General features: G+C 41.3%; 1 protein-coding gene across 1 annotated transcript in view; it reads left to right on the forward strand.

Moving 5' to 3' along the window:
- tox3 (TOX high mobility group box family member 3) overlaps positions 1-24,355 on the forward strand; it is a 38,949-nt gene extending 14,594 nt beyond the window's left edge. The window contains exons 2-7 of the mRNA XM_035652580.1: positions 7,029-7,094; positions 14,122-14,373; positions 20,656-20,919; positions 21,039-21,269; positions 21,477-21,557; positions 21,722-24,355. Of these exons, the coding sequence (XP_035508473.1) occupies positions 7,029-7,094; positions 14,122-14,373; positions 20,656-20,919; positions 21,039-21,269; positions 21,477-21,557; positions 21,722-22,573 (1,746 nt within the window). The 3' untranslated portion in view covers positions 22,574-24,355. The remainder of the gene's footprint in view (positions 1-7,028; positions 7,095-14,121; positions 14,374-20,655; positions 20,920-21,038; positions 21,270-21,476; positions 21,558-21,721) is intronic.
- The last annotated feature ends 674 nt before the right edge of the window (positions 24,356-25,029 follow it).

Consider the following 25,029-nt stretch of genomic DNA (forward strand, 5'->3'; position numbering starts at 1 on the left):
AGTAGCACAAGCATCACCATTAACACCACCAAAAACAAACCCATTGCCAGTGGCAGAAAGTTTTTATTTTCCTGTATGACATTTAACCATGTCATTTTTAGTTATTAGCTTCCTTAACTCCACTGCAACCTCTTGCTCTGTAGTGGAAGAATGGCTAGCAGAGCAGAATAAGCTTGGTTAAAATCCACACCTCTGATACCATCTTGAGTTGGAGTTGCTTCAAAGCTGCTGAGAGTAAACAGCCTTGAGACATGGCTTAGCAGTAAAAGCAAGACAACACCACCAAGCCAGGCCTTTCTCATGTTGCTTCCTCAAGAGCTGTGTGTCCATGCAACAGCAGCCATTGTGAGAAAGCTACACCATGTTTCTGAGGCCCTCTCCATCGCCTAAGCTCCTTTGTGGCTGTGGGCCAATGGCTTTGCACCCCGCCAGATCAAAGATGGAACCCCATTTAGCTTGCGCTTTCTTTTAGGATTTGCTCTTGAGAGTACAGAGCAGACTCAACAGCTAGGAAAAAAAAAAACGGGTTGTTGGATGTTGACCTACACAGTATTGAGACTCCACGACTCAGGCTGTGGGTCCATTATGACGAATGCTGAGACCATCTTTGTTTTGGCAGCATTTGCAAGTCTTAGGCCTTAGAGAAAACATAGCCATGTTGAACCTCAGTGTATTTCAGTTCCATTGTGTAACGTAGTATTGGCTGCGGCCATGCTGCAAAATGATGATAAGTTAAAGTGTTCCTGTATTGTCAATAGTTCTCTTAAAATCAACATTTACACATACAACCTGATGACTGAGAAGCCCTAGGATGCTAGCATTATTTAAAAAATATACAGATAACTAAAAACTACTTTTAGCCACACTCGCGGTGTGGCTCTAGGGATGGCTGTGAAATTCATGGCGTCCAGAGGATGAATCCTGTTTGGTGATCCACTGACTTTTTTATCTAACTCCACAATGAGACATTTGTGATTTTGAGTAAAATGTCTCTACAACTAATGGATAGATTTCACATTTGATACAGACATTCGTGGTCCCCTCCAGTTAAACTATAATAACTTTACTTATCCCTTTATCTTTAATTTAGCATCATCAGGTCCAGGTTTTAAATATTTGTCCAATAATTGTGTTTAATACCAAAATGACATTGCCATCAACCTCAGCTGTGCTTTGTGTTTAGTGCTAATTAGCAAATGTTGTTCACATTGCTAATTTCATGAACATGGTAAACATTACTTAGTAAACACCAAATGTTTATGATGAGCATGTTAGTGTGCTGATTTCATCATTCAGCTCACAGCACTCTCTGGTAGCATGGCTGTAATTGTGCTTTTAAATTGGGAGACCCATTATTAAGTTCCAACATATAGATAGATAAGATCCCAAAATGACTGGTATTCTTCTTCAAATACCCAAAGTTGCATAACACCACTGTGATCAAACATGGGTGAAACAGTGTTTTTAAAATGTATTACATGTGTTTTAACTTCAAAAGATTACAATGTGCTAGGACTTTGCTTTTTGTGACTGACTGTCTTGAACTAATGTACTGATGCAGTACACTCAACTAATCTCCTTCTCCAATACTTAAAAAAAAAAGATATTGCGAATGCTTTTTCACCCTGGTCTGTTTATGTCTCCATGTTATCGCTCTTGTACATCGCGTCTGTGCTGAATATAAATTTAGCCCCAAGGAATATGCTGAACGCACCAGCTATAGCTCGCCTTTTACTGTCTTTCAACACTGCCATAATGACTGGGAAGCTTGAAAAAACATAATACATATTTGCTGAGCTGTGAAATCGCTTAAAGTTTTTTCCTTTATTTTGATAGTTAAGCTTGTCATTTTGGTTGGATATGCAAACCTAGTTTCATGCCCTGTGAAAGAATTTGAAGAACAGGGGCTCTGCTTTTGGGTTTGCTCATGACAACCTCGATCTGTAATGTCTTGTTCACATATTTTAGAGAGTTTAGACATTACATCTTCCAAAAGACAAAGGTCCAAATTTCACTCTGAATGTCATACAATACATGTTTTAAGATTCTAAGATCAAACACTAAAGCGAGGTAGCATTCTGTCAGAGCTGATTCCCCATCATTCTTGTAACACATACCAGGAAACATGTTTTTTTGTGGCAGGTGTGATATCTCCGCAAGGGTTTTAACTGTTCCTCCAGGTCTTTGTTTCCTAAAGCAAAGCAAACTGTGATGACACTAGTTCAGGCCACAGTGGTCAGTGTGGTGTGAGAGAGTAGATAATCAGCACACAGCCTGAACAAAACTGTCATCAGCTTGATTCAGATCCCGGATAAGACCTAGACTTTTTCTCACGGTAGATCCCCTGTACTACTGTGGTGGTACTCAGAGAGGCAGAGGAAGAGTGAGATGCTTACAATGAACTTCCCCTCAATTCTACCTTATGTAGTTGAGGACTAGCAGCCCTAATGGTGGAAGACAGTGCTGGGCTGGGGGAGTAATGATTTTAGCTTTAAACTGAATTACCAATCGATTCGGCCTGCAGATCAGAACACAGGTTGCGAGCCGACTGTGCAGACATGCTGTGTTGTGGAGTCGCTTTACAAATTGACTGCTGCACACATAGGAGGAAATATATCTATATATGTCAGCTCGGTGCTGCTTGCGTGGAGGCCTGCTGGGCGTGAATAGGCCTTGTGATAACCAGAAAGGCAGCTGCAGAGTGTTTATGCTGAATTGGGTTGTAAATGAGCATACATTTGGTGAGGAGGACCTCGAAAATCAAAAGATAACTTTTCCAGAGGATACAACAGGGCCTGACCAGGATTGCAGGAAAGGAAACAGTGCTGCTGCAGTCGGAGTCTCCAATCCCCTTCACTGAATAAGAGGCTCAAACCTGGTGGTAGGCCGAGCTTTAAAGGAAATTGCATAAAATAATACATCGCAAATTACCACGGGTTTCTCTGGATTGGAGGTTGAGTTTTAGCTGTGGTGTTTCTGCTGTCTTTTGTGGAGACCACTGGAGAACATATTAGCACAAGTGTCATGTTCCAGAGAACACATGCTAGGCTGTGATTACTGAGCTGAAGCTGAACTGTAAAATCGCTTGTCAGCAGTTGATATGTTTCTGGAAAAAGCCCGGCCTCTTGATTGAATTAGTTTGGTGGTTTTCAGTGGGGAGGAAGAATGTGTCCAATTTGGTTACCTGCTGACAGACAGCACCGATATTGTGACTTTTTGATCGTACTGTAAAACCAAGGAACAGTCTGCTGAAGGTGATTTAAAAATGCAGATCTTATTTTCATTCTTTTTTATGGTAAAAGGCATCTTTCCCAGTCATTCTTTATCCTTTAAGTACCATTGACAAAGCAGTATTTAATGCTCAGATGAGAAGGTATAGTTTGTTTATTTTCCATTTGTATGCATGCAGAGAGGGCAGCTGTGCTATCAGAGGCTCTTCAGGCGTGTATTCTGTGGATCTTGGTTGTCCAGTTCATGTTTACTGATAGGATCTGTGTGGTTACTCCATCCTATGGGGGGTGAGATGGGGTCATGTTGGTGCAATATTGTGTTCGCCCTCAGGTTGAAATAATTTTGTTTGCTATAATAGCTGTAAAACACCTTATTTCCCACTGGACATTCTTTCATACACATATTCCTGCACTGGGATTTAAAAGGTGGAGGGGGGAAAAAAATCAAGCATCAAAATTACACTGGCTTCAGTCATAAAAATAAAAAATATGCAGAAGTATGCATGCTGATGTTTGTTGTTTAAAATCTGATTGTAACCGTTTTGTCTGATAATGAATAACTGAAACATTCACAATAATTCCGATAATATCCTTGACTTGGAATAAAAAGAAAGGCACAATGTGCATTTACAGAAAAGCCTAGAAATTCATATTCATCGCATTCATTGCGAGGGTGCTTGGTTTTCCGTCTGCCTGCGATCATGCAGACAGTGGAGTCTTTTCACGTTAGGATCAGGGTCCATGTAAGCTCTTAATTCTCTCCTGTTAAACAGTTATTGAAGAAATGTGCTGCTGGTGCAGAAGGAGAAATAAAAACACTGAGTGCCCAGTGTTTGCTCTGCCATGTAGCCATGTCTGGCTCTTAGAGCAACTCATATTACAGAGCACCTTTAACCGTGAATCCACTCTGTTAATAAAAGCCTCCTACCCACAGCTATTTTAAATCACTCTTTTCTATGGCTTCCCGTTGGGTCCCTTCTAGAAGTACATGACTGTTTTTTTGGAAATGTGAAGAAGTGAGATGCTGGTTTCTTAAATGCCTGAGCTGCTGCCATAGTACTTTATTAGACATTTAGGGCAACGTTTCCTTCATGTTACATCTCTGATTTCTAAATGTTTTTCCGTGCATGATCATCACATGATCATTTGGCCCCTCACATGGCCGCCACAGCTCTCAACTAGCTCGTCACATCATTTTAATTACAGAGCCTTCATTGTCTGCACTGACCCATTTTAGCGCGATCCCTTACCGTCAGCTGCGTGGCCTCTCCAATCACACTTAATTTCATCTGGCATTTGACTCAATCGGCACTGCCGCGAACATGAGCGCCAAATGGCCCCCCCTCCAAAAAAAAAAAAAAAATGAATTGGGAATAACAATAATAATCTCCACTCCCTGCTCTGTTCATCCTCCGAGGCCTCCGGCCTAGGCTGCACCGCGGCATGGTACAGCTTTTAATGGTGAAGATTGATACCGGTGGCTGGGGACATTTCTTGGGATGTTAGTCACAGTTCTCGGAGGAGATGTGGAACTGCTCTTAAAGGGCCCTGGAAACCCAATAAAACATGACACACAGAGACAGAGCCCAGGGAGTTTCAACACCACTAATTAGCACTTGGACTTAACTTGATTGTGTTTTCACTAATGAAGCTAATGTCTGTGCTTACAGTATGTAATTCAACCATACCTCTCAGTGTGGTGTTTGTTTTAATGACACACTTCCTGGTTTATAAGCACTTACATGCTCATGAAGTTGTCATCCACATTAACCAGTGGTGTGTAACATGGCAAGTAATTGAGTTGAAACTGTGTGACTATTAGTGCCACCACGAAGTTTGCAGGAACGTGAGACAAAGCCACTCCGCTTACAGAAGCACTTATCAGGTTGTTTTCTTCCACGCAACAGGCAGGAAAGTATACACACATCTATAATAAAGATTTGAGAGCTGTCTGTATTCCTCTGGGATCCTCAGTGAACTATTGTCTACTCACTCTTTAAAACCTTATTCACATCCAGAGAGACACAGGGATAGAAGAAACAGAGACAGCACTGCGCGAAACCCTATCTCCCCCCACAATCAGAACAATGTTCCTAGTGCTTGAATAGAGAAGGATATCTCTGAGACTTCAATTTGTTATCTAAAAGAAGAAGGGGGACAGAGTAACACTTCCGAGATAAGCCCAGCATAAGGTTAATTACCAGCCGAGTGGCTGACGTAACCCAGCCATGTCATGTCTCAAAGTTACACACAGCCGGGAAATGAAGGGGTGCTAGCTATTGACAGATGTTTTGCACTTGAGGTGTGCGTGTGTCTTTACACATTTGTGTGCGCAATTGTGCAAACATATAAACCCCCAGTGCTTGAGTCAGATATAGTTTAGTGGGGCAGCTTCAGGTAAGACGGCACCGGAGGCCTAGACAGAGCAAACCACCTGCTTCAGCAACTGCTAGCAGAGCTCGTGGCTCCCTTTCTCATTGGTGCGTAACACTGTTAACATTGCTGCTGATTCCCCACTCTCTCTCCAGGGCATAGACTAATTAATGGATACCATTCGCAGTTGATTAGCAGCAGTTCTTTCGGTAATTACATTCGCATACTAACCACTCAGAAGAAAAGGAGAAGGGAGAAAAACACAAAGGCCTAGAAAATATATTAATGCACTTCTCAGTTCGCTCTGATCTTAATTTGTTTCCACTATTGTTTGGCTTCTGCTTAGATAAGCCATTTTTTCCTCTTTCTCTCTCCATCTATTGGAGTTCTTCATCTCTCATAATGCTTTAAGAGAGTGACTTTGTAATAAACACACAAAAGAGATTACTGCAGAGCTTTGTTGAAAATGTGTTCTCAGTGGAACCTCATGAAGACGCAAACGCACTGTCATTCCTTCTGCTCCATGCAGTGTAGGCTGGGTTTTGCACTCCTCACTCACAGAGAGGTGCATTGTGCTCCTGGGCCCAGCTGCTAGCCTATAATTCTTCATTCTGTGTCCCATTGTTCCTACCTGTCAGCATGGTTGTGTCTCCAAAGAAAGGAAGTGGCTGCCATTTTGCCAGCAGGCTGTGTGTGGGTTGGGGGAGGCGGGGTATGTTGTGAAAACATGTTATTTCTTACCAAAGTACAGGGTTTTAATAGCTCATCAACTGTCTTAAACACTAATGTGTCTATACAGTGTGGCACTCACAAGTTTATCACAGCCTCTGATGTCAGCTCTGATATTAACAGCTAAATGCTTAAATGGAATACACTTTTATTTGTTTTTCTAAAATAGAATGGGTCCAAAATACCTTTATGTTGCATTTAGATTCTTTATGAGAATACATCAAAATCATGTTGGTAAAATAGACTGTAAAACCCAGCTCCCATTAACCAAAAATATACTCCACCCATATTAAAAACACTCTCCACCTCCTTATTTCCCCTCAGTATCTCTCCTCTCCCTTTAGTTTATTTGAAGTTAATAACCTGCCAATGCATCTTGATACTTGGCTTTGTGATGCAAACATATCCTTAATTGCCATCCCATAAGAGCTGAATAGCCAGACCAGATTCTCATTACCCTGGTTTGAATTGGCCTGGGCCTCTCACATGCCTCTCGTCATGTCACAGTAAATGACAGAGTGGCAGAATGTGCTCGTGCTCGTAGTGAAAGGGGTTAACTCAGTGTGTAAACATTGAGAGCCAAGTGTGACAATCTATTTGAGTGACAGGTGTCCATTATGAAAGGGAGAGCTCGAGTAGCACTGGATGTTATCTGGACACTAGTAAGCTCATTGTGTGTTTTGTTTTCATTTGCAGTTCCAGAATAACAACAACTACATGAACATGGCGGAGGCGAACGGTGCCCTGCTCGCTGCTGGTGATGTGAGTATACTTTTTTCCATATTAAAATTCCCCTTTGAACATAAATTCAAGCTAATTCAAACTCTCCAATACAAATGCAGCCAAGTACAGTGGAGTAAATGTGTCTAATACCTGAATATATATGATATATATATATATATAAAGATGGATATATATATATTTTTTATATTATTATTATTATTTAATTAGCCTTTTGTGTCATGTATATAAATGATACTGGTGTTTTTTAATATCTCTCTGTAGCTCATGATTCTATTTAAAGAAATGTAGATGTGCAAAGTTGGCAACAGTAAAAGCCAATATCATAAAGCATGAGTCCTATATTTCACACAGTCAAGCCCTCTAAAACATCCATAATGAGTCATTCCTGTTTGTCCTAGGCAACATTATTTTATTGCCTGCTCAAATGCTGTCTGTCTGAGATCCACACAAGACAATAAGCTTACAGAAAGATGAACCAGGCTCACTCTATATTGCCGTATAGTAACTTCTGGGAACTGATGCTGATGTGATCTGACTGTCTTGACTGCACTCTGTAAGATAAAGTGATATCCCAGAAAGCTAAGGATATAAACACCTGTTTTCTTCCTCTTTTCAAAGATGTAATGAAGGAGCCCAGAGAGATTGTACAGCTCTGTCACTTTCAGAGCCACTCTATCTGCTGGCACTTACAAAAAGTGAAATGTCACCAACAATCTTAGTCTGTGGAGCTGCTGGAATAACTCTGTGTACTGTACTGTTGCATTAAAAGAAAGAAGGGAATAGTTGTTTCTCTGGAGGTATATAACCACCACTCTGAGCCATAGTTGTCCTAACAGTGTGCTAAATTTACCCGTTCTATTCCCCCTCCACCCACTCTGCTGCCCTGTCATTAGAGACAAGTGCACCAAAAATACCCATCATCCTCTGTAGTTCAAACGGGCCAATTCAGTTTTGCAGGGGAGACTGATCTGGATTCAGAACCCACAGCAAAGCAACATTACACAACTATAAAATACTCTGATAGATGTCATTGTTAACCTCATTGTTTTCATTCACGTCACTTGGGCAGTTGGGATGTAACTGTAACATTCAAGCTCAGGCGGCTACACAGAAGTGTTTTGAAGCATGTGACCTCATGTTCATAAAGTGGCGGCTTCACAGAGTGTTTTGGAAGAAGTTTAATTTTCCCCTACATTTACGCTGAGTGGGCGCATCCTCTGTATCCACTGGCTGCTGAGGCCCACTGCAGCGGGGACCACGCCGACACAAGCTGCTTGGAGAGCGTTCAGCCCCCAGCTGTGAGGGCCCACTGTGGCAGTCAGGGAAATGGGGGATGGGCTGGAGAGGGGGTGCTCCTTGAAAAAAAAACAGCCGAGCTCATTTACATTTTATCAAAAGGAACAACTGTTTCCAGTGTTAGGGCACAGATGGTATTGTGCTTAGGAGACAGAGAAGAAGAAATCTTGAGCATAGATTTTTCTTTTCAACCAATGGAAAGTATTGTTTGTTGCAACCTGAGCTAAAGTAAGATTAATGTGACTTCCACTTTGAGCTGTGAGGTTTCACACTTTCTCCACTTTAATGCTATATTAATCTACTTAATGTGTCTGGCTTGGGCTGAGGGTACAGTGCGAAGGAAGTCTCCACCATGATGAACAGCTAACGTTGACAGCAAGGCAAAATTTATGCCACCACATTTGGTTAGCTATTGTTTTCAGATCAAACCATAGGGTTATTGTATAAAAATATACACCCTTTATGTATTCTAAGAAGATCCCCTCCTACTTTTTCAAATTTGATCTAGGATTAGAATTCAGTTGTAACGGTAGCTTGCATTTGCATCATCACACATGAATTCTCCAAAATGTATCTCTTAGAAACGCATCACTTACTCTATCAAGTTTTCTTGTTTCCCCGCACTAGCATTGTAACTTCCATGTTGTTCCTAAGGCAGTATGTAGGTTAGCATCAGTGCTTAGCTTTAGCCTAGTGAAATTTTACTGCTTGAACAATGAAAACAATTGACCTGTTGTCTTACGTGAAGAAACTGCAATGATTTAAAGTGAGACTATGTAACTGTTGTTAACAGCTGCCACTGTGGCCACACATTTTGGGATAATGGTAAATGCTAAAATAGAGTGTGCATTTTTTTTTTTATACCACTTGTCACGGCTGTTGTCTCACTCTTAAAACAAAGTACCGATAGATGGTTGTTCACATTGTTAGTGCTATGAGAATTACCGCAAGTGCCTTAAAGCTAAATATAAACCTGTTTACACTCGGCTACTATTTGTCAGCACAACACATAAAGTACTGTATATTCAAAATTGCATACAGTATGTATTGTGCGTGAGGCAGATTGCTTCTACATCACAACAGCAGACCCGTGTTTGCTTTTTAGATGGCCAATGTATCATTTACCTTATGCACTTAGGGGATGAGATAAGATGACCTTGGTGTGCCTGGTAAAGCATACATCCTAGCAGGAAAAGCTTGACTGCTTCCCTCAGGGAAAAGGATACTGTACACTGAGATTGTGTTGCACTCAGATGTATCACTTTACTTTCCCAATCAAATTAGAGACGTGTAATGAACTATAAATATGTAGAAATGGACTACAAATGATCCAAATTTGAAATAATGTTGATTAGGGGTGCCATGGTTGATGTTGTCATTTGAGTAGCTGCACTCTGCCTGTCTAGATATTTGAAACTGAATCCTCAATCCCGCCTCTATTGATTCTGAGGCCTATTATATTCAGTAATTGCATGCTGCTGCCTTTAACAAGTCTTGGTTATTGCGTCTGTGAATTGCATTACTACATTTATTGAAGGACTGGGAATACTGCCTGAAAAGCTTTTTCTTGCTCTTTGTCCTGATATCGAAAGAGCACCATGGCAGCACAGGGATAAAAAATTGGAAGGAAAAATTTACTGATACACATCTCCTAGTCTCCTCCCTGTATGTTTCTATCATTGTACATTTTTTCATTTGTTATATAGGTTTATATTTGTTATAAACAATGTGCAAATACATAAAGCTTACTGCACTAAAGTCACTTAGCCATTCTAGTGGCATCACTCAAGGGATGGCAATGTTGGTTGGCTGGATTGGTCGAAGTATCTCAACTACTGGATGGAAATGTTTTTCAGACATTCTTGTTCCTCAGAGTATGAACCTATCACTTTGGTGATCTCCTGACTATTCCTCTAGCGCCACAATGAGGTTGATATTTTTGGCATTTAGTGACATGTCTTGACAATTATGGAGGAATTAAGGATGGGTTGCGTGAAATTTGGTACAGATATTCATGGTGCCCAAGATGAATATGCATTACTTAATGGATACGCTGATTTTTATGCAGTGCATTATCAAATTCTAAAATGCTAACTAAAATGGTAAACAAGGTAAGGATTATACCCGCTAAACATCAGCATGTTAGCATTGTCTTGACCATGTTAGCATTCTGACTTTAACATTTGGCTCAAAGCACTGCGGTGCCTAGGTACAGTGTCACCGAACTGCTAGTGTGGCTGTAGACTTAGTCTTTAGTCCTTGTTAGTTTTAGTTTTGTCTAATTTTGTCATTTTGTCTTGTCAGCACCAATAACAAAGCACAACATAACAAAACCTTTTATGGTGCATTTACTGTACTCAATTTACTACTGTGCATAGTTAAGTGATGCAGATTATTATGAATTATTAGGTACTAATTGTTTATTACTACATGCCAGATAAACCCCATTCTTTGATTTTCTCAGGCAGAGTATAATAACTGTTGAGAATAATTGCAGTACAGTATAGTTTGGTCCAGGTTTACCACCTCCTATAGGCACTGAGCACTGGAGATTTCCCACACAACTGCCCAGGATGCTCATGCTGGGTACATCAGGCCTCTCTGTTACAAGCCCTGCTCTGCCCTCATACCACTGGACCCTGTGGCTGCCAACGGAAAGACACACACACACACACTCACTCTCTATCTCTCTATCTTGCCCACCCTTTAACATGTACATGCCTGCACATCCCAAGCCAGCATCTGGCTTGGCACTTAGCTCTGCTGAGCCTTTCAGAACAATTTAAATGGATAATCAGGCTGGTGATGCAAAGAAAGTGGATTGTGCATCTCTTAATCTCCGATCAGAGCCCCTTAAGCTGCTCCTGGTGCAGAATTAGAATGGCTTTATGTGAAATGACACTAGACAGTGTGCAACACTGTAACACTCTGTGGGTTCCAGTAGAATCTGGCACCTCCTCCCCAGGGAGAGGGCCTTTTCTTCGCAGACAGCTGACATCTTCCATACCCCCCCAAATGAGACACAAACGCCATGTCTCCATTATAAGTGCCCCTGGTGCAGATGTTAATTTGGATCATCATTAACAAAGAGAGGCAATGTACACAAGCACAGTCTTTGATACTGATCCTGCCCTATCTTCCCTCCCCCACAGATTTTTTTTCTTTTTCTATCCTCTACTTCCATTCTGTTTAGCAGACATTAAACACTAGCATTCCTCCTCTCCAAGTCTGTGTTTTGCTTAAAGGTCACAGTCATGCTTGTGCTACTCTCCTACAAAAGTGGAGCTCACCTCAGCCAACCTTCTTCTTTGACATCTCAAATCTCTAGGTTGGCTCTGTAATTCAGGCCACAATGCAGCAGCCTATAGGATCCACTGGCCTATATAGTTCTGCCCTGATTTGCCTTACACAGTATAACGCCAGGGGAAACCTACTTACATCAGCAAATTGTATCCATAGTAGAGCAACAGCAAAAGAAAAATGTAAGTGATATGTTTCTAGCCTCAAAAACATTCCAGCAAGGGCTTATGTGGATAAATGTGGCCAAAGTATCACAGCCTGTGTATCTGACTGTACTGGACAAGGCGAGACCAAGACAGGCCTGATACTTTTCTGTCAGAGAGATTATAGTAGTGTGCCAGTGCTTTCAGATTGCTACATGATATGATACAGATGAGACAGGTACCATAGATCTCAAGGCTGGTGTGGAGGTTGACCCAGCTCCAAGATATGTTGAAGAAAATTAATGAAGGCCGTGATGTTGAACAATATCCAATCTTTTCTGTGTACTACTGGAACTTTTTGTTAATGTCTCATGACAGTTTTCTGTTATATTTTTTATAAACACTCACTTCCCATGCCGCTGAACAGGCATTATTGTGAGCTAAGTTCCAGTGGTTTTTGAGTGGACTGAAGCATAATATGACAGCAGAGGACTCAGAGTAAATGGTTCCTTCTGAAGGTGCTTGTGATTTATTCTGCACTCTGCGAGCCAGAGGCCAGGGCTGTGATGAATATGACCTTAGCTCCCTCTGAAAGGAGAACTGATTCTCTAGCTGTGAAACAAGCGCTGAAAAGTGAAACAGTGGTAGGGAGCAGGAAGAGAGAAAGAAAAGGGTGGAATGAAAACTCTATTAGCTGCCTCTGCCGCTGGAATTCATCAGTGCTTGTCAAGACAGCTGCCCTGAGTAGGCAATGAATTAGCTTCAAGTGTCTGTGTGCTAAAGCAAGCAAGGGGAACATTAATACTCCCTAATCAAGGGCTGTGTTGGCATATTCCCTCCGTTGTCTCCCTTCTGTTATTTTATCCACTACCAGAGACAGAAAGACAGCCTGGTTAGCTTTGTTGTAGACTAGTTAGCTCTCCTGGCAGGTCATGCAAGTCTTACTATCAGGTTTATAGGTTTAAGGTTAGCAAAACTTCACCTCTGTTGAGATAAGAGTTTAATTCATATCGTGGAAGCCATGTGATGATGCTTTACATGTGACTAAATGCTGTAATGTTGTCACATTTTGTTAAGCATGAGCCAGCAGTCAGTGTAAGAACATCCAGCTCCCCTTTTAAAGGAAATAGGTTTATCTCAAAAAGTGAGGCATGATCATCTCCAGGACTCAAAATCCTGTTGAAAATGAAATGCAGGTGTGTGAAAGGTGAAATCGGCCTGCAGGAGATTCATCTGTGCCTGTTTGAATTGGTATAAATGCCTGTTTACTCCTGTTTTTGGCCCCTAAGCCAATTATTTTCATGCCAGGATTGTCTGAAATTTCAAATAGTTGATGAGGTCACCAGAGGCAGGTTTTAAACAGTGACCCAAGGCCAAAGAAGGTGGTGTTTGAGATCAGCATGAAGCACTTAGTTTTTTGTGTTTCCCAGTAGTGTCTTGATGCAGAGCCGGCCTCTTTTTTGTTTCATTTCACATGCTGTTCAACACATCCAATCATACTGGGAGTTTAACCTGATGTTAGCATCACGCCACTATGATTTCAAACAGTATGCCAAGTAGTAGGATACCCATGCTTTGAAGGGGTTTTCAGTAGCTTAGCAGCTCAGATAGCATGCTGTTTGGCCCTGTGTTCCAGCTGCATATATGTGGACCTGCAGTGTGGTCATTGTGAGGATATGAATATATTGACTCTCCAGAGAGTAGCTTAATGCAATGTGCAGATGAAAACAAGACCCAAGTAGGTGAACAGTCCCATCTCCAAGAAGGCACATAAGCAAATTAAGTGTGACCAAAAGCTTTAATTCGAAAGGCAGAAGGATTAGGCTGTTTGATGAGCAGATTTAAGGGTGCAGGCAAGGGGAACAAAAAGAAACACTTCTGGCCAAGCGTAATAATCTTTGAAAATGTTCTTTAAACCCATCTCCCTGTGACGTGTATTTTCACTGCACTTCAACCCAACATCTTCCATCCTCAAGATTAAGAGCTTTTATCATGTATCCTCTCTCTACTGTGATTGCTGCTTGATATTTTTGCTTTTGACGTATTCTTCCGCACTCCCTTTTTTCCTTCTTTTTCCTCAAAGTGGACTTTAATAGGTTTAGGAAATGTTACATCTTAGTGCACTTACAGACAAGTGTATTACCACTCTACTAAAACACTCCCTCTCTTAAACAAAGTTGTCTGATTTAATCCCTGAAGGTTTCCTTACGGCATGTTAGATAAGGCCCTCCTCAGCGAATGCTTGCTGGCAGTTTTTTTGTGTTGCAGGATTTCATGATTTTCTTCTTCCTTCCTCCTCCTTTCAGACTTTTCATACACCGAGCTTGGGAGACGAGGAGTTTGAGATTCCTCCCATTACACCTCCACCTGAGACGGAGTCTGGTATGGGTCTATCAGAAGTGGACTCACCTTTCCCAGCAATGCCAGAGCCTCCAGTTCTGCACAGGGGTCCCTTAATCCCTCAGTTCCCCCCTCAGAGCCTGGATCTGCCCTCTATTACCATCTCACGCAACATGATGGACCAGGAAGGGATGTCTGTCAACAACGGCCAACCTATGGTGAGCACTGCTATGCATATACACTGCTAGTAAATCAAAAGGGTTTATTTATTTTCTGTGACTAGAGAAATGTTATCCTCATTTGTCAACACACAGAAATCCTGCACTAGCACTGCTCCAGTATATGTCCTACTTGTAGTAGCCACTCCAGATGTGGTTTTTGACGGTGTATCCAAACTAAAAAACATGATCTATAAGTATATACAACTGGAGACCACTGATATCAGAAACACAGTCCATAAATGAGCCCTTTTACTGAACCGTAATGTCACCTTCACAGTTTCCGTACGCCTCCTGTTGTCAGTGCATCTGGCACAGCATCTGGCCTTGTTTACAACACAGGAGGTATATGATCACATTGAGTAAATGTCATGATATTATGTTACTTACTGTGAGGATTTTTTTTTTTTTAAAAGCACACAGAACATGGATGATCCCCCTCTGTAAGGTGAGCAGATGTGAATAGATCACAGGTGTTAGAGTACAAAGCATATTCAGCCCCAGAAGGACAGTGAAAATGGGACCCAAAAGTGCCACAGTTTCACATGCTCATATTTTATTCATGTAGCCTCCAGAAGCCTTTTTTTGTGCTGTAAATGCTGAGGCATGCTTCTGTCCAATGTCACACGAGGTCCTCAGAAAAGACACATCCATTGTTTAGAGTATAGGATCAGCTTTGTCTTTGTGTTGTAGAGAATTACCGTCAAAGAAAAAACTGGATGGATATATTTTTAGCTTAATCCTCCTTTCCTCTGATACGATGGTCAAACACAAAACAGCACACAAAGTAATCACTTTCTTTATGTTGATACTATTATGTTCTATAGATTGTAAGATTGTTGTCTTGGGATGTAAAGGCATTTTCAAATGCCACAATCATAGAAGCATTGAGGAGGAAAAATGGAAATGTCACTGGCTGACTAGTTGTCTTACAGACCTATTACAGAAATGGAAGATTCATTTAGGAGAAAAGAAATGAAAGGACAAAGGCATGAGCGGAGAGATGATGATGATGATATTGATGCTGAATTTGCTTTGTGAACCACAAAACACATTGTATTGGGAAGAGGTGCCATGATCATTATAACTGTGTGAATAAATGAAATGTGTTTTAGACACATCTCTCCAACACATTTGTTGAATCACACTGATATTAAGATATTTATTTACATTCCATATGGGAAGGAGTCTATAACATTTTACAGCTCTTTTTCCTGCTTCCATGCTCCTGGCATGTAAAATAATTGCGGCTTTTAAAATATCTTCTCTGCATACAGTAAGTGAGCCCCAGAAGGCTTTTGCCTAAAGAATTTTCATTTCATGGTCAGTTAAGCTTTCTACATCTGGAAGAAACGGAACCTTGACACAATTACTTTCCTGACTGTTCTCACGACTTGCTGGAGGATTAGATTTGATTCTCAAACATTATTCCTCTTTAACACCATTTGCATGGCTCATGTCTCTGATTGTGCGGAGACTCTATTAAAAACTGAAGGGAGAATGTGGGTTTCTGCTCCTTGCCTCGTGGCATTGTCGTCGGCACACTACTCACTCGTTATCAGTCATCGCACATTGTACCGCAGGAAGGCTAGTGGTGGCCCTTCATTTCTCCTGTAAATGGGATTGATCCCCAAAAGTCTTGTGCCTATAGAAATTCTATTCATCTGTGGTTTTAGATGAACACAACTTTTAAATGAGATAAGTAACAGTGTTGTTCGCAGTGCTTTCTATATACAGAGACAATGATTTACGAAGGCCCTAAGAGGGGTGTTTTGTCATTTTGTCAGCACACTGATAAAGGAATGACAACCTTATATACATGATTACATTCTGTGTTATTTGTTATGGCTGCAGGGGCAAACAAATAAACCGTGCACTATTGCAATTACATTTTTCATCAAGCCACCATGCTCATATTTCCCAAACACTTGTCTTGGTTTTCTTTTCTGTATACAAGCTTACTGGTGGAGAATATTTAGTGTGTGTGAAAGCCTGTCTCTTATCAGAACTTAATGAGAAACCCAACCAGTGAATATACCTGGGCTTTTTTCAAAAGCTTCTTCCATGTCATTGCATTGCCAAGTGTTCTGCTAATTCCTCTCCCCATAATGTTCAGCGTATGTCTTTCAAATTGGCCACAGATGCCGGGCTTCTACAAAGAGAAATACATTTTCTCAGCTGCAATGTGCCTGGCAAGCCCTGAATCTGAAGTCATTATTTATTTAATCTGCTCTCCTAACAAGCTTCTGACTCTCATTTTTGTCTCCCAGCATGTGTCCTCCTGATTTGTGATTGAATCTCAATAGTGCCAAATAGTACTGGAGTTAGAGCTGCCAGTATTGCTTTATTCACAATTTCTTCTCGATTTTCTCCCTGCTGCACAGCAAGGGTCTCTGGGTTCTATTTCAAAAAACACCTGGTGCCTTCACCACATTTTAGGTTTTTCTTGACACATGTAAGCATGTACTGAAATGTCCTTGATGATTGGATTCGAAACCTACAGTACTCAACTAGTTGTATTAAATGTTAAAATCAATATTTAGGAGATATGAGCCCTGCTGTCCTATTACATTTACCACTATGTGGTGATGCATTATATATTTTTCATTACCAACTAGCTGTTTCATGTGCCATTATCTTTACAGCCGCAAAGACATGCTAATATCTCATACAAAATAGTGTGTATGGAGAACATGCATCATGCAAGATGAAAGTGAGGCTGAAAAAGCCATTTGTAGTTTTTTGTTCACATGATTTGATATGCCTTGATATTGTGTAGATTGTCAGGGAGTATAATACCCTCAGTTTTGACTGGTCAAAAACCACTATATCCTGAATTAAATGGAAAATGTGAGCACTGTTGCAGAAAGCATGTTTTTCTACACTTCCCTCTTATCTCCCTTCCAAGCCACGAAGCACTGACATGAGTTGTACATCAATTTAAGAGAGTGGATCTTTTTTTTCGCTGTTTCTTTTTTCTTTTCTCCCTCGACAGACAGCTATTGTGACATATTGGGTCAGTCAGAAATGAAAGATATTCATGCAGGCATGCAATACTTGTAATGAAGTCTCAGCTTGACCTTCTGCATGATTGATTCTGTAATTTACTTTTCTCAGGCAGCTCTCAAAATGAAATGATGTCATGTTGGACAGGTTTTAAATACCCATAATGCATCAGGAGAAATGGTGGAAAGAGGTATGGGTCAGTGGCTGTACTGGACCAAGGGGAGGGAACCTACTGGCCTCACAGTCTGAGGGGGGCGGGAGGAGACTGGGGAAGACCAGGGGAGAACGGGGCAGAGGGAGAGAGATTTGTTTTTAAGTGAGGGTTAGAGGTTGGGGAGATAGATAGACTGAGTTTGCACACCACAGAGAGAGAAAGACAGAGAAGTGTGTTTGACTGAGACAGGGCAGGGGAAAGAAAAACAATTTATCTTCATGCTATTATAGCCTTTACCGGCATTCAAAATTCCATTTTTCTCATTTGGCTTAAGCACAGACTTCAGCAGGTTGCTGAAAATGGAGGAAAAAAAATAAAATGATGTACCCGTTTAGAAGGCGAGTAAAGGAATATGTGCAGAGCACTGATAAACTATCTTTAATAGGACTGACCTTTCATGCTGGCGAAAGTTACTGGGGGATTCATCCTTATAATTACCATATAGATGATTTTACCCCTCTCCTGCCATGGAACATTTCCAAGAGCTCTGGCATTGATTGAATGGAAATTGAACTTGTTAACATTCTTTTCAGCCTGTTACAGCTCAGTACATGGTGCCACTGTTCATACATTCTCCCCAAATTCTGATTTTCAATATCTTTAAGAACAGACTGGAGCCTGCTTTCATTGACATCAGTGTTGAGATTTTTATCACTTGGTGAATGCATAATGTTGCGTTCTGGCTGCTGTGTTTATTGGCCCGCATTTATTGTGGAAAGGGTTTCACAACATTGTCAATAGTGTTTTTTTCTCATCTGTTAGTTTCCAGGAGGCGTTACGTGGCTCTATGTGGAGTGTTTGCTGTGTTAAGTGTGGATAAGGCCAACAATAATGCACAAAACCAGCTATTTTTTCCTTTTCTGCAGCATATTGTTGACAGAATTATGTTGTTGCCAGCTTTTTCATCTTTCACATTAAAAAACAACACAATGGAGAATATTACAAAATAAATTTACATAAAAAACCTTTATCGATTTGGAAGTAGATTCCCGCTTGTTAGTGTTTGAGGTGCACACACACTGACAGACAGCATACCTAGCACATCTGGCCACTGTTTGCTCAAGATAAGGACTTATTTGCTGATTTACGATGACTATCAAAATATCTAGTTAGATGTCTGGTGTGACTGCTGACAATACTGCAATCAAAATGCAAATGCGAAGGCAGAGGGACATAAATAAACACCCTAGCACCAGATTCATATTCATAATCAAGGCAACTGTTACTTAAGATGATTTATTTCCTTAGTGTGTTATTAGCTGTTATATTTTTATTCAAATCAGACATAATGCTGGCGTTTCACTGACATAACTGTCATTGCTCTTTTGTTACATGGAGTGAAAAGCATAATTGCTGCTGCTCCAGTTATTGCTATAATATGTGATAAAATAAGACATTTAGCAGGCTGTTGAATGTGATATGATCAAGTGTTTAACTGTGGTCATCAGTGCATTTTTTTTTTAATGCACAACATCCAAAGGCCATTTAGAAGAAATCACCATATTCCAAACAAATGGCAGAATGGGCCATTGCTCTAAGTCAAAACTGCATCATTGGGATTGGGCGAAAGTGTTATTATACAGATGGCCACGACTAATGAGCTCAGTGTGTGCGTCTTTGATGTTCGCAGCGAGCGGAGAGCAAACTGCGAGCCATCGTGTTCTCAGTAATGAAGATGACAATAGCTCTTGGAACATGGCGGGTTGCAGATATGTAAATCAAAGTAATTTGGTCACAGGCTTGTTTATTGCAGCTTTTATTTGCGAGAAAACTGAAAGCTACCATATTTGAAGAATCACAACAATATGTCTTCAATTTCTTCCCCACCTTTGCAGAATCTTCCTCTCACATGTAAATATAAATCTGCTCTCACTTCATAGATTGTATTTATGATAAGCAGTAGACATGGCATATGAGAAAGAAATGGATTGTAGATCCAATATGTTTCTGTCTGAAATGGTGTTACAATATTGTTTTTGAAGACAGGCATTCATAAGGTTTTTTCAATAAAGCCAGGTGTGTGGGTTTATGATGTGTTGATGTTGGGAGAGATTGGGTTTGTGCTGCTGAATACCAGATGGATGTACCCAGGGAGAACAAATCACCTTTTCTGTTGTGTTCACGTCCCCTCCTCTGTTCCATGTCAGCTCTGCTGGCTCTCTGATCAGTCTTCCCTCTGGGGAGCTGGCAGTCCTTGTAATTTCATCCTCACCACAATCAATGCAAACATGTTGCCTACACCTTCTCTGAGACTCTTTCAAGAACCAAATGTTATACCAGGAAAATGTGAAGGAGATTTTCAAAATGTTATTACATTATACCCTGGATGGTAGATGGGAGGGGACCTGTCCAAAGCTCTTAAGCTTCATACCTTCAGCTAGTTGATTTATGGAGTTGATTATATAGAAGTTGTTTTCCACTATTTGGCAGTCAAACATGATCTATGAAAGGTGCCTCTTTCACAGAGTTATAACCTTAAAGTAACATTACTCCAAAGCATATAGGCTTGTGGCCCCCACAAACTAAACTGACATGTAGGTGCATGCATACAAACTGCTACTCAAACAGTCTTTTTATTGTGGCATTTGAAGTTATGTACCACTGCACAGGGAACTGAGTCCACTGTTCCCCTCTAGGGACTGGGCAGTCAAAAGCTGTGTCACAGATTTCCATACAATAGAGTTTTGAAATGAATCAACTGAGCTGTGTAGCCATCTATTACTGGCTTATACAGTTGGCTCCTCTGGTGTCAAGATAATTTATCATGGCCTGTAATAGAGACATTTAAGACTCAGGACATTGTGACATGCGATCTGCCACAAAACAATTCACAGAATCCAATGACCCGATTTCCTCTAAAGAGATACAGCTTCTTGAGCTTTGTACACTGGGCAGCAGGGTCTCAAAGTAAGTACAGAGATATCTTTGAGCTGGAGAAATGAAGTGTAAGTCTGCAGCCAGAACCTCAAGAGTTGTGTGAAAGCAGAGGATCAATGAAATACTACACATGATTATTGTTTTCCTAACAAGCCCCCTTTTCTTTTGTATTAATTTCTTTACAGAATGTTGGACCAGGCCATCTTCGCCAGTACCCACCTAACCCAGCCATGGTGATGAAATCCATCATCAGCATGAACAGCCCCAATGGGATGATCTCACGAAATCAGCTGACCACCATTAACCAATCCCAACTCAACGCACAGCTGAGCCTAAACATGGGAGGACCCAACATCACCCATACTTCCCCATCACCGCCTGCCAGCAAGTCCGCCACACCGTCTCCCTCCAGCTCCATCAACGAAGACGACCAGGATGAAGGCAACAGGGTGAGCAAAGTTAGACATCATTTGGATGACTGCATTAAATGGTAATTGTAGGACATTTACCTGTGGATGTAAAAGACAATTTGTAAATGACTTTATCTCAATCATTGTGGTAATTGCAGGTAATTGGGGAAAAGCGACCAGCCCCCATAGATCCCACAAAGAAGCCCAAGACTCCAAAGAAGAAGAAGAAGAAGGATCCCAATGAGCCTCAGAAGCCAGTGTCAGCTTATGCCCTGTTCTTCAGAGACACCCAGGCCGCTATTAAGGGTCAGAATCCCAATGCCACCTTTGGAGAAGTGTCCAAGATTGTGGCCTCCATGTGGGACGGCCTTGGAGAGGAACAGAAGCAGGTACTACAAAGTTGAATTATTCAGTCAAAAATGTCATTGGAGTAATGAACAGGAGTGAAGTATAGCTAGATCATCAGAGGTGCAGGCAAATGCTTATACAATATGTGATCTGTGGAATTCACTCTGTATTGCCTAGGTAATAGGAATGATATCTAATTAAAAAGAAGCTGTATTTGTCCATTCACACGTACATTTGTGTCATCACAGGTTTACAAAAGCAAAACAGAAGCTGCCAAGAAAGAATATTTAAAAGCCCTCGCCGCATACCGTGCTAGCCTGGTTTCTAAGGTGAGACACTTTTTCTTCTTTTCACCTGAAAAATGTGTGAATTTGACTGAGAAGTGAATAATATGTCCTTGTATTACATTGTGCACTGTGAAGTTGTAGACAGTATACCTAAAGATAGAAGTGGCATCAGAGGTGAAAATTTTGATATTATTTTCTCCATCCAGGCTGCAGCAGAGTCAGCTGAGGCCCAGACTATCCGTTCAGTACAGCAGACCCTGGCCTCCACCAGTCTGTCCCCAGGCCTGGTGCTGCCATCACCCCTCAACCAGCACCCCTCCATGTCATCAGCTGCCCAGGCCCTCCAACAAGCTATACCAAGGGCCATTGCCCCAAAACCGCTGCAGATGAGACTAGGGGGCAGTCAGATCGTAACCTCTGTTACAGTCTCCCACCAGAACATGTCTTCTGGGATGCCACCACAGATGCTCGGCCAGATGGGTGGCGGAGGGGCCATGGTGGCGGGTGCCCAGTCCACGGTGTCTCAGATGAGTCCACCCATGCAACCGGTGCAACAGCATGCAATGCAGCAGCTCCAGCAGCAGCAGCAGATGCAACAGCACCTCCAGCACCATCAGATGCAGCAGCAGCAGATGCATCACCAGCAGATCCAGCAGCAGATGCAGCATCAGCATTTCCAACACCACCTGCAGCAACAGCTGCAGCAGCACCACATGCAGCAGCAGCAGCAACAGCAACAGCAACAGCAGCAGCAGCAACAGCAACAGCAGCAACAGCAACAGCAACAGCAGCAGCAGCAGCAACAGCACATGCAACTGCAGCACATGCAGCTGCAGCATCAGCTGCATCAGCAGCAGATTCAACATCTCCAGCAGCAGCAGCAACAACAACAGCAGCACCAGTCCCAGTGTTCCCCACCCCAGCACTCTCCTGGTACACCCCATTCAGTGGGAGGCTCTGCATCACTCGGCAGCCCCCAGCCGGCCCCACAGCAGCAGCCACACCCGTCCCAAATCCAGGCCCACGCCCAGGTCCTGTCCCAGGTCAGCATTTACTGAGCCAAATGGAAATCTTATCTCAAAGAACAGGAATAGAATAAAAGCATCGTTCCATGTTGCTTTTCTAAGTTGCACTTAAGAAGTGTGTAAGATTTAGAATGTTATACAAAGAACTTGTCCATTGTTATAGACGGATATGCACACGTGTGTACAGGGGTAAACATGTTAACTGGGATATTTCTGTCATTGGCTTAGCTATGACAGAAGCCTGTTACGGCGAGCACCCAGTGATTGTTTATTTGTTTGTTTGTGAGGTCTTTCAGTCGTCAATTTAAACTGACTGGGCACACAATATGTTGAAGGACGTGTGTCTTTCACTGTTTTATTTAACAATAAAGCTTTATTTATGAGACCTGAGTTGTCAGTTTAGCGCAGCAAAAGGACATTTTGAAAGCGTTTCAACAAAAGGATTTCTATCAGCTCTTGCCTGAACTGATTGACTCACTGGATCCTTGCTGGAAACCAGTAACCCACACATCAGTCTTTGTTCCCACACTGGCCAGTATATAGTGAGACTTTCATTACTCCAACCTTTCACCCATCATTCGCACAGATGTAACTGTTCAACAATGGCGTGGAGGAAATGGTTGATCAAATCATCACACGTTGGAGGCCCAGTGATATATGAACACATTAAAACCATGTCACAAATGCAGACAATGTCTTGAGGAATAAGGGGAACTGAAAATAAAAGGTCTTTGGACACTCTGGATGAATGACTGAACAGACTGAGACAGAAACTGCCATCAATCATTTATGTCATCACATCATCAAACTGTTGCTGTAATCTGCTGTACATGTTTTGTAGAGTGGGGAGATGAGACCTCCTTTATCCAGTAATCAACCCCGCAGATGATTTGCCCAAAAGCGTGTAACTGGCACCCCCCCAAAAATTCTTCTTTAATCTATTTGTTCTTACTTCAGATGTTTAACAATTAAATTATGTTTTTATTTTGTGTAACAAAGGGGATATTTTATGGTAAATACAAATTTCCGGATCAAGGCAGGTGGTTTGGGGATTGATGTATTTTTACTCTGCTCCTTGATACCGTCATTGTTTTAAAAAAGGAAAAAAAAACTAGCAGAGCCAGTTTGTTGCACTGCCAAAGCCAACTGAAAAGGCACCGGAGGTATTTTTGCCAGCTGTACAGAAGTCCCTGGAAAAAAAAGAAAATGTTGTACATTTTTCATATCACCTGTTGTAAAGTTTTAATATGTGAGGCTTTAATTAAAACATTGTTAAACGACCTGTGGATTGCTATATCACATAGTGCATTTCTGCTCTTTTATACTTTTTTATGAGTTACAATAGCAGCGATTAATTTTGTTTGTATTTTGCTTACAAATCAACTGCTTTTGAAAACTGTCCATAGAATAAATGCATATCGGTATGGAGTTCTTGAAACGTTGTTTTCAGCTCACGATAGGAAAACTAATTTAATGTTTGAGTTTTTGCTCGGCCATGAAGACAAATCCAGAGACATTCCATCACTAATATGATAGTAGCCATAATTTTGTATGAAGTATTATATATTTCTTTGTGTCTCTGTTCAAAATTAAACTATCAATCACAAATATTTATTTGAAGCAATTGGTTTATTTCAAAAGTTACATTCATGTCTCCTTGTTAGCTACTGAAATTAAATACACTGATAAATATCCATAGCACTTGGTTCTTTATGAGATATTGAAAAATAAATTTGTATGTTTTCTATGGAGTAATTCTATAAGAGAAAAACACTTTGCAGGGGTATATGAGCATTCATGTTGGCATTATTATAGTGTGTGCTGTTTCTCAGTAATTTGAATGGAAGTCCATTGTAACTGTGTGTAAAAACAGTGTTGATACTGGACAAGGTCAACATGTAACTGGTACTTGTCTCAATAACAGTCCCCTTCTCACACACCAGTGCATTGGATTCTGCCTCTTTCTTACTCCCTTCAAAATCGCTTCATTTCCAAGACATCCCCAGGGGTTTGCTGAGCTCCCTTGAATAATATGGTGAGCGGGGGAGGGAAGGCAGGCAAACAATAATTATCATATCTGCACAATAGCCGGTGAATCCACTGGCCCAGAGAAGGGGCCTTTTTTATTCCAAAGGCAGCTGAGACATTTTAAACATGAGTTAATGTTTGTTACAAATTAGGAGAGAGAATCTGCTCCTGTGCTTCTGTGATAGCAGCTTGATAGAATTTTCAAATTTTGGTTTGTTTTCAATTAGTTCGTTTCAGGAAAGCATTTGTAATTTGGGCCGAGGCCCTACCGTTGCTGCTGCTGCTGTGATCGGCAACTCGGCTCGCAATGGAAGCGATGCCCATTTCTCTGCTGTGATTAATTGCAGCATCTGTCCTGTCAGAAGCCTGAGTGAAGAGGTCTGCAGCAAAACTGCAAATAAGCGCTGGCAACAGTCTTAAAGTGCTTATGATGAAATGAAAATTAAAAACAGCAAGTGCCG

Source organism: Morone saxatilis, unplaced genomic scaffold, assembly GCF_004916995.1.
Source record: "Morone saxatilis isolate NCDOM2014 unplaced genomic scaffold, NCSU_SB_2.0 Contig11, whole genome shotgun sequence".
Taxonomy (NCBI): domain Eukaryota; kingdom Metazoa; phylum Chordata; class Actinopteri; family Moronidae; genus Morone; species Morone saxatilis.